The 10,429-nt window shown below is 38.6% G+C and overlaps 1 protein-coding gene across 1 annotated transcript in view; it reads left to right on the top strand.

Moving 5' to 3' along the window:
* LOC102855243 (chromosome unknown open reading frame, human C4orf17) overlaps positions 1 to 10,429 on the top strand; it is a 47,666-nt gene that overhangs the window by 23,936 nt on the left and 13,301 nt on the right. Inside the window, exons 5-6 of the mRNA XM_006893109.1 lie at positions 4,306 to 4,387; positions 6,980 to 7,169. Coding sequence (XP_006893171.1) covers positions 4,306 to 4,387; positions 6,980 to 7,169 — 272 coding nt within the window. The remainder of the gene's footprint in view (positions 1 to 4,305; positions 4,388 to 6,979; positions 7,170 to 10,429) is intronic.

The following is a 10,429-nucleotide window of genomic DNA, read 5'->3' on the forward strand; positions in this document are numbered from 1 at the left end:
TAATATTATAGGGTCACTATAAATGATACTTGACTCAACAACACCTAACAACATTATTCTCATTTTGAGCTTTGCTGCATCAGTAAATGAAGGCTCTTCAGAAAGTGAAAGTTTTTCTCCATTCCCATCATTAAGGCAGACTTGATTTTGAGAAGACAACTCTTGCCCAGTTGCATTTTAGGTGCTTTCCGACCTGAATGGCTCATCTTCCACCTCATATTCAATTATGTTTATCTAAGACCCTCTAGAAGATGGATTGATTCGGAGACTGGGGTAATTGGGATGAGTGTGTTGGAGACAATGAGATTGGCACAGGACAGAACAGAGTTTAGGGCTGTTGTACATAGGGTCGCTATGAGTTGCAAGTGACTTGACAGCACTTAACAACAACAACAACAACATCATGCACAGGATCTGACAAAGTCTATTACAAGTCCCCCTTGTTACTCTATCCTAGTCTGAAATCTCCCCTGAAATCTGTCCACTGTGCGTGATCCTGTTGGTATTTGAGATAGCCATGGTATAGTTTCCAGCATCACAGCAGGACATGAGCCCCCCCAATATGAAAAGATGGCAATCCAAAACTAACCCAAAAAACTTTTAAAATATAAAATAAGCCTGAGCGATCTATGAGAATATATCTGGTAATTACCATTACAATTAGACTTTCAGAAGAAAAGAGACATTGGAACAGAAAAGATATTTGAAGAGCTCATTTCCAAATATTTTCCAAAATTTATGAAAAATACCAGTCCACAGATTCAGAAAACCACACAAAATACAATCAGGATAAGCACATCAAAAATTCACATATGAGCATATCATACTCTAAATGCCAAAAACCAAAGAATTATGTATGAAACATATTAAAAGTAGAGCAAGAGAGTAATTAATTAAACATGGAATGATAAAAATCACAGCAGAATTCTCATAAAATAACGGTTTAGTATCTTAAAGTGCTAAAAGGCTGAAAAAAGTCAGTTTAGAATTTTAACCTTTGGCTATGAAGAAGTGGGGGGGGGAATAAGTATGATTGTGAAAAGAGAATCCTGTGGGATTTTAGCTGTTCAGTATCTTGATAATGGCTGTGGTTGTATAACTATGTTACTACTCTTATATACTGTCCATCCAGGCAGAACCAATGCATAGCTGACCCTCCAGCTGGTTTTCAGAGGCAGCAAATCACACAGGAGGAGACTGTCCATCTTCCTTGGGCAGGACAATGGCATTCAAACTACGTGCCCTAACATTTGCAGCAGAGTTCCTTATCACTATGCTGCCAGAACCCCTTTAGAGGATAAAATTATCTAGAATTTAATACACACACACAAGCAACTGCAGTGAATATAAATAAAACTTGGAAATCAGTATTAATATCATGGTTTGTGTGATATTACACTATCTCATTGATGTCAAGTCAAAACTGACTCACGCTTGACCCTCCAGCAGGTTTTCAGAGGCTATAAATCTTATTGAAAGTGATTTCCTATTTTTCTCACATGGAGTTTATGTTAGATTTGAAACACCAGAGAGATACTACCCTTGGGTTAGTGCCCAACTCTGTACAGACTACAACACAAAATGTTATGGTTAGGGGAACTTGAGCAAAGTGTTCAAGGGATCTTTTACTATTTCTTATATGTGAGTCCAAGATTATCTCAGCAAAAATTACAACAAAAAATAAATGTTCCAAAAGAGAGAATTAAATAGATGTCCAGATAAACAGAGTTTGAGAGACTTAAGAGTTGAAAGCATACAGAAAATCTTAAAATTCTTCAGGCTACAAGGAAAGATATCAGCTGAACACGCAGATTTACAGAAAGAAGCAGAAAATTGGGACTAAAAAGAAAGACAAATAGCAAAATGGCAGAATTAAACCCATGTGTAATTAGAACTTATTTTACAAAGTTTAGAGGTTAAAACTGTCCCAAATGTCCAAACTGCTGCACCAGTCTGTCATTTACAACAACGATTGTTCCTCCTCCACTCCCACCTGTATCTTTGAGTTCTGTAATTCAATGGAAGGTCTCTGGGAAACTCAAAAACCATCAGAGAAGAAATAACTCACACAGCTGATGATGTAGGTGGACAATGTGCTTGCAGGGAAGACAAAGTTAAGGCAGCTGGATAGGTTTAGAAATATTGCCCCAGACAAGCAGAGAGTCAACATCCCAGGCTTTAGTTGAAGAGTTATTTGAAAGAGTATATTATTTCTCAAAAGGAATAAAACCAAGCTATCTCTAGTGTCACAATTTAGATCAAAGTGAACTCCTGGTACATGAAAGAGAAATTAACAGATTCTTAAACAGAATTCATCTGGATTTTTAAATTGGCTGGAAACCTCCAGAAATTTAAACTAAATCCAGAAAAGGATGTAGGTTGAGAGATCATTGCTAATGTTAGATGGACAATGACTTAAACCAAAGAATCCCAGAGAGATGCTTACTTGTGTTTTAATGACTATTCAAGTGTGTGGAGCATAAGAAATTATGGATAGCATTGCACAAAATGAAAATTCCAGAATACTTAATTGTGCTACTGTAGAGTCTGCACATAGTTCAAGAGGCAATTATTTGAACAAAACAAGGAGACACTGTTCAGTTTAAAATTAGGAAATGAGTGCTTTGAGGTTAAAGTATTTAACGCACTTTTTTAAAAAAAAAAAGAAAAGAAAATTCCAGTCCTTGAGAAAAGGCACCATGCTGGGTAAAGTAATGATTCCGAGAAAGAAAAGTCTCTTTTCAGGATGGATTGAGACAGTGGCTATAGCAATAGGATTGAACAAGGTGAAGGTGATGAGGGTGATGCAGGATAGAGAAAAATTCCAATCTGTTGTTCACAGCGTTGCTAAGAGCCATAGTCAACTCAATGGCACCTAAGGACCTGCAATAGCCAGATGATACAACTTGCTTGCTTAAACTGATGAAGCAGTTACTGGTGACAGCCAATGAAGTCCCTCGATATAAAGCAAAAGTTTCACAACTAGATCAGTAAATAACATCATAAATGGAGAAAAGATCGAAGTTGTCATGGATTAATTTTGCCTTTAGAAGAAACAGTCAAGAATTCAAAGGACATATCGGCAGATCTGCTGCAAACAAACGATTTTACATGCTAAAGAGCGAGGATGTCTTTTTGAGGATTAAAATATATCTGACCCAAGCCATTTTCAATTACCATTTCCAGTGATCCCCTATAAATGCATGCTCAATCTAGACAATGAATAAGAAAGCCTGAGGAAAAAGCAATGCTTTTGAATTGTGGTGGTAATGAAGAATATCGAATGTACTACGGACTGCCAAAAGAATAAACAAATCTGCCTCAAAAGAATACAACTAGAAGGCTACTTAAAAGTAAAAATGGTGAGAATTTGTCTCACATATTTTGGACATTTAGTCAGGAGGGACTTGCTTGTGTAGAAGGACTTCATGGTTGATAAAGTGGAGAGTCAGTGAAAAATAGGGAAACCCTCATTGAGATGGATTAGCACAGTGGCTCCAATAATAGACTCAAATACAACAATGCTTGTGGGGGTGGTGAACGACTGAGCAGTTTCATGTCCTGGTGGATATAAGGTCACTCCGACTCAAGACCACTTGATGGCACCTAACAATTATTAAACAATTACAACAGCAGAAACAGTTTACACTCAAACTAGAAACTTCATTACATGTGCTTGAAGGATATTCCTCTTTCCATTTCATAGTAATTATAGCTCATTTGTGTCGAATATTTTGTAATTCTATCTCCTCTATCACCCACTCTTTAGTTCTTCACTCTACATTTTAGTCCTTAGTACCACAATTTAAAAAAAAAAATCGGGGAAAGATTCTGACTTATTAAAGGGATCAGTTATAGTCCGGTCTCACTGGGGCAAATACTGTGTCCGCGGAACTGAGATGAATCCAGCTCAGAAGCCGTGCACCACAACCTTCTCATTATCTTTTGAATGAAGAGGAGCCGCGGTCAGCAGTTGTATGACCGGAAGCTCCCCACTAGAGTCCTAGCAGAAAGGATGAATTTCCTAAAAGAAGGGCAATTCCTTGCTTCTGTTAGATCTTGGAACTGAACAGATAAATAATATAAACACATTGTATAGCTTACCCTGAACTTTTCCCGGAAATAGTGTCTTTGCTAAGATTCCAATGTGAACTCTCTGGAATCTGGCTCTCCAGCCAAATCCCAATTGACTTTTAATTGAGCGTCATGTACAGAGTAACATTTGGGAAGATGAGATGCAAAAGGTAACGGGACACTCTGAACCATTTATTTGCTTACGATGTAATTAATTTTTTTTAAAATTAGATCCTAGCAAAGCTCTGTGATATTCTACATACCGATTCTCTGGCAGAAATTCTACAGTGGTTGACTCATGCAAGTTCAAAAGGTGAGATTAGAGAAAGCATTTGTAAATACCATGGTGAAGTTAGAAATTGGGAAGCTGCAAATAACTGCAGTGTTATACCTTGGATTTGCAAATATAATGTTGCACAATTACTGAGTTCAAACAAGGCATTGCAGTATTTTATATTCAATTACAGAAAGCAGATCATTCAATGAGCCCAAATTCAGTATGCCCCAAAATGCATTCATAAGGGTGACAGGAAACTTGTGTCTGGGGAGAGCTTTATTTTCAGCACAAACTTATTAGTGCTTCACCTACAAAGGTCACATGCCCAGGTCCCTCCCTGAGCACATCCACCGGCCTGCTGTGAACTCTTATCCCACAGAGCTTGTCTCTTTGCTTCCTTGTGTGACAGTAGCATAGTTATCTAAGTTCCAGACCCAAACAGCTTTTCCAAATACCCACCAAAACCTCATCAACTTATCATCAGTCACTCAGACCTTGCTTGTTCCGTGACAATACATACATGTCAGTCCCAAATGGGACAGGTATAGTGGCTAGAGTCACTGACCATAAACTAGTTGGTCCTCAGATTGGCATCTGAGGTCTGAAGTGGGATTTGAGGATTTGTATCTCTTACAAGTTCACAGATGATGCTTGATAATGCTAGTCTGGAGGTGGGGGTGGGGAGGACTCTAATAATGTTCTAAAGTGGAGAGTATTCTGGAAAGTACTTTCCCAATGTAAAACTACTTGGTAGGCACTTGGGGATGGTGTGGAAACATGAGGTCTTTGGCTATTTTTCCTTTTTCTTTTAAAAAATGTAACTTTTAAATAATGAAACTAGTAACAAAGGCTTACTGTCTTGAAAGGGAAAAAAAATAAGGCAAATGACTCAAACAAAGGGGGAAAGGGAAGAGGAAAGAATGAAATTTCTTCTCTTTCTCAATGCCATTGATTTGGAATCAACTCACAGCTGACCCTACAGTGGATTTTCTGAGACTGTAAATCTCAAGGGAAAAGATTGGTCATGTTTGTCCCATGTAGCTTCTGGTGCATTCAAACCATCAGAGGCGGGCCACCTTTGTGTCAGCAGTGCATCTTCCTTCAGGCTTTGCCACCAAAGCACAGGAGGAGATTGCCCATCTTTCTCTCACGGTGCTCACCTGGTGGATTTAAACCCTATACCCAGCTTTGGAAGCATGACTCCTTATAACCTGTCTTAGTTTGGATTAGTACTGTAACACTGTACAGACTATTCCACCAGAAAATATATATATGCATACATGTACATAAGCCACAAGTTGTTGTTTTTGTTGTGTACTGTTGAGTTAGGACCAACCCATAACTGACCCTTTAGCAGGTTTTTGGTTTTTTTAAAATTTTTTTTTATTATTTTTTATGTGTGTACTGTCAAATCGGATCTGACTGGTACAGGAGGAGATTGCCCCTCCTTCTCCAGCAGAGCATCTGGTGGATTCAAACCACATACCTCTGGGTGCATAGCAGGTTTTAAGAGGCAGTTAATTATATGGGTGGAGACTGCCCATTTTTCTCCTATGGAGCAGCTAGTGGATTCAAACTATGTGCCTTTGGGATTTCAGTGTAGCTTCTAACTGCTAAGCCACCAGAGGTCTTTATATAGAGTGTTTGTTTGCATGTGTTTGCATGTGAGAGAGAGATAGAGAGACACGGAGAAAGAGGGAGCTATACATATGTATGTGTTTGCATTATGTGTATGTCAATTTTAGATGATAGATGATAGATAGATAGACAGATAGATAGATACATAGATAGATACAAAGATACATAGATAGATGTATGTTGTTATTGTTGCTAGGTGCCATTGACTCATAACAATCCTGTGAACAATAGATCTGAGCCTTGCCCTATCCTGAACCGTGTTCATCATCTGTGTCATGTTCAAGCCTATTATGATAGTCACTGTGTCAGTCCATCTCCTCAAATGTCTTTTGCTCATCTCTTCAAAACAAAACAAAAGACAAACCCAAAGCCTATCCATTTCTCTCACCAGGAGTTGCTGACAGTTTCAAATTGCCCAAGACACTTATTTGGATTAGCACTGCAGCACTGTACTGACTATCCCACCAGAATGTACATATATGCACATGCACGTGGGGAGGGGGGAGGGAGAGAAAGGAGTGGGGGGAGAGAAACTGACAGACTCATTAAGTTTAAGGAGCTGGCTCACACAATTTTAGGAATTGGCAAATCCAAAATGTATAGGTGAGGTGAAAGATTGTCATGCAGATTTGTGTGCCAAAATAAAGCAAAGATTGAAAAGACAACTCTGGCAAAATATATACTATTAGTTTGGAGGCAGAACCTAATTTAGAGAAACTTCCTTTTGCTCTTAAAGCCTTGAACTGCTTAAATGAGGCTCACACACATTGTGGCCAATTGATTTAATCACTTGTAACACTTGAAATGCTAGAGTCTGACCAAACAAACATTCGAGCACCATGGCCAGGTTGACACATAAAATTAGCTATTGTGTGTGCCTACTTAGAACAAATATCACTAGTCTTTTACATTGGAGTACTGGATAAGAGAACTAAGCCTGTTTCTAGGCAACATGGCAATTAAGAAGTCCTCTTCTCCCTTTTTAACCAGAAAAAGAATGGGTCTCAGCTTTGGTTCATGCTGAGCTGGCTGAGATAAACTTAATGGCTCACCACCGAAGAAACACCTCAAAAGAACAAGCAGCAGAGACCAGCAGGCCCCCGACAGTTAAACCACCTCCAAATTCACTCGAAAAATCCAATGTGCTGTTCAGATCCAAGGAAGGGCATTGGCCAATCAGGTAATTGATGCAACCTGTGATTGCCTAGGAAGGCATGTAGTACATAAAGATGGAATTCTCTTATCATCACTGTCTTTCCAAGCACTAACCATACTGAGCTGTGTTGTTGTTGTTTTTCACTCTCACCTTTATTTAGTGAATTAACAGTAGGGCATATTTATTTTCTTTCATTTGCATAAATTGCAACATTTTGGCAGCAGCTCTATCTTCCTTGGAGTCGCTGGGAGGTGGAACCAGTTAATGTGCTTATCTGCTGAACAAATGGTTGGAGCTTCTAGTCTACTCAGAGGTGCCTTGGAAGAAAAAGCCTAGTAATGCATTCCTGAAAAATAACCCATTAAAAACACTGTAGAGAGCAATTCAATTCTGGCACATAGGGGGTCACTATGACTCACAGTTGATTTGATGGTAATTAGTATTGGTATGTCTTCCTTACCTCACAATCTTTCTTTTTGAGGCAAATTTCCTCTCTGACTAGAGAAAACCAAGTGTAGTAAAGTGGTGTCAATTAATATTTGTTTAGTTTTTACTTTAAAATAGCAGTAGGAACGACACTAAATTGAATTATTTTTAGCGCATTTTGTTAAATGACTGTTAAATGCCATTTTGTGTAGAATTCAAGAATAAAAGATTCTTGAAACTTAGGTAGAGCTGAGAGTGAGAGAAAATAAATATTCAAAAAGTATAATGTGTCCCTTAAAAAAAAACCCACGCATTAAGACAGAAGAGAATTCTTAGTTGGACTTTATTCCTGTGTAAAAATCTCCTTACTTTGAGAAACCGAGATAAAGTACCAATCTACCTTAGTGACAAACATCTATTACTAAGTATATGTTTACTCAGTGTTATAAGAATTTTTCACTGGGAAGTATATGTAAAACTGTCTGCACTGGAAAAACAAAGACTTTGTAAGCATATGTGAGATGTACACCCTTTTCCCACTTGTCAGCGTGGTTAGCTTAGCTTCTAAAAACAAGGTTGTACGTGAAAATGAGTGTTATGTGAAAATGAAGGATGACTACATTAAATTAAAAAAATGGAGGATAACTATATCATATCTATCTATGTAAAATGAGCTAGGATCATGTGGGGACGGTCGTATTTGACCTTTACCAACTTCACAAAGCGGAGCTCTCTCTGTCAACATTAACAACACAAAACCAATTCCGATAAGGTCGGACATGTGTTCCACACTCCTGCATCTCTTTCTACTGATACCAACACCAATCTTACTGCTTTGTTGTTGTTGTTTTTGTTGTTAGGTGCTATTAAGTCAATATGACTTATAGCGACTCTATGAGCAAAAGATCTGAACCCTATTCTACTCCTGTGCCATCCTCACACTTCCTGACACACTAGAGCCCATTGTGGCAGTCACTATGTCAATCAACCTAGTTGAGGGTTTTCTGCTCCTTTGTTGACCCTCCATACTTTTTAGTATCATTTCTCTCTCCAGGGAATAGCCCCTACCAGCGATATGCCCAAAGTATGAAAGGTGAAGTTTCTTCATTCTTGCCTCCAAAGAGCACTCTGGCTGCACCCACTCCAGGACATATTTGTTTGTTCTCTTGGCCGTCCATGCGATGTTTAACACTCTTCTCCAACACCACAGCTCAAAGGAATCAATTATTTTTCTGACATCCTTATTCATTGTCCAGCTCCCAAATACATAGCAAATGATTGGAAAGGACATGGTCTGTATCAGATGTACCTTAGTCCTCAAACTGACATCATTACTCCCTCGATAATTTGGAGGGGACCCTAATTGCAGATTTTCCCAGTGAAATCCATCTCTTTATTTCCTGACTGCTGGTATCCAGAGTGTTAATTGTGGATCCAGGTAAGACGAAGTTGTTGACAGGTTCAATTTTTCCTATCGTGATATTGCCTTTGGTCCTGTGGTAAGAATCTTTGCTTTCTTGGAATTGAGATGCACTCCAACTGAAGGTGGCATTCCTTGATCTTCTGAAACAAGTGCTTCAAGTCCTCCTCACTCTCAGCAAGCAAGGTTGTGCCATCTGCATAACGTAGGCTATTGATGAGTCTCCTTCCAATCCTGATACCACATTCCTCTTCATAGAGTCCACCTTCTCCAATAATTTACTCAGCATACAGATTGAATAGGTATGGGGAGAGAATACAACCCTGATGAACTCCCTTCTTAATTTTAAACCATGCAGTGTTCCCCTGCTCTATTCGCACAATAGACTCCTGGTCAGGTACAGGTTTCATATGAGCACAGTTAAGTGCTCTGGGATTCCCATTCTTCTCAGTGTCAACCACAACTTGTTTTGATCTACACAGTCAAATGCCTTTGCATAGTCAATAAAGCACAAATTCAATAAAGCACCAGTCTTCTAGTATTCTTTGCTTTAAGACAGGATCTGACATCAGCAATTATATCCCTGGTGCCATAGCCACTTCTAAATTCTGCTTGAACTTCTAGCAGTTCCCTTTCTATGTACTGTTGTAGCCATTTTTTAATTACCTCAGCAGTATTTTGCTTTCATGTGATATTAATGATATTGTTTGACACTTTCCATGTTCTGTTGGAACACCTTTCTTGGGAATGGGAATAAATATGGACCTCTTCTAATATGTTAGGCAGACATCTGTCTTCAAAATTTCATAGCATAGACTGATGAGCACATCTAATCCAAGGTTGCATCTCTTAATTGAAATAAGCCAATTGGTATCCCATCAGTTTCTAGGGCCTTATTTTTTGCCAATGCTTTCAATGTAACTTTCCTTCATTAGCCATTTACTCCCATTCATATGATATTTCCTGAAAATTTTCAGCATCAATCAGTTCCTTCTGGTATATGATTCTGTGTGTTCCCTCCATCTTTTAATTATTATTCATTTTAATGAAAGTTTACAGAAACTTTAGATTTCCATTGCTTCATTGTTGCACTATTCTCCCTGCCCAACCTCCCCGCACCCCCAAGCTCCCACTTCTCTCTGAAAAGTAAAAGAACAATTCTTTCATTGTTATAAATATCTCTCCCCTCAAGTCCACTCAACTATGTAGCTTTCATTCTGGAGTCCTGTCATAACAATAATACCTAATCATATATGCCTTTTTAACAGTTGTCTTCCTCATCTGTTTCAATGCAGTATACATTATTTATCCCATCTTTCTCAGTCTCCCCCAAACCCCGATATCAGTCCCATTTTACAATGGCACTATGCAGTATTTGTCCATTTGTGATTTAGATATTTCACTCAGCATAATGTCTTCCAGGGCAACCCATTTTGTA

Source organism: Elephantulus edwardii, unplaced genomic scaffold (genome assembly GCF_000299155.1).
Source record: "Elephantulus edwardii isolate Elephantulus edwardi_28Jun2011 unplaced genomic scaffold, EleEdw1.0 scaffold00122, whole genome shotgun sequence".
Classification (NCBI taxonomy): domain Eukaryota; kingdom Metazoa; phylum Chordata; class Mammalia; order Macroscelidea; family Macroscelididae; genus Elephantulus; species Elephantulus edwardii.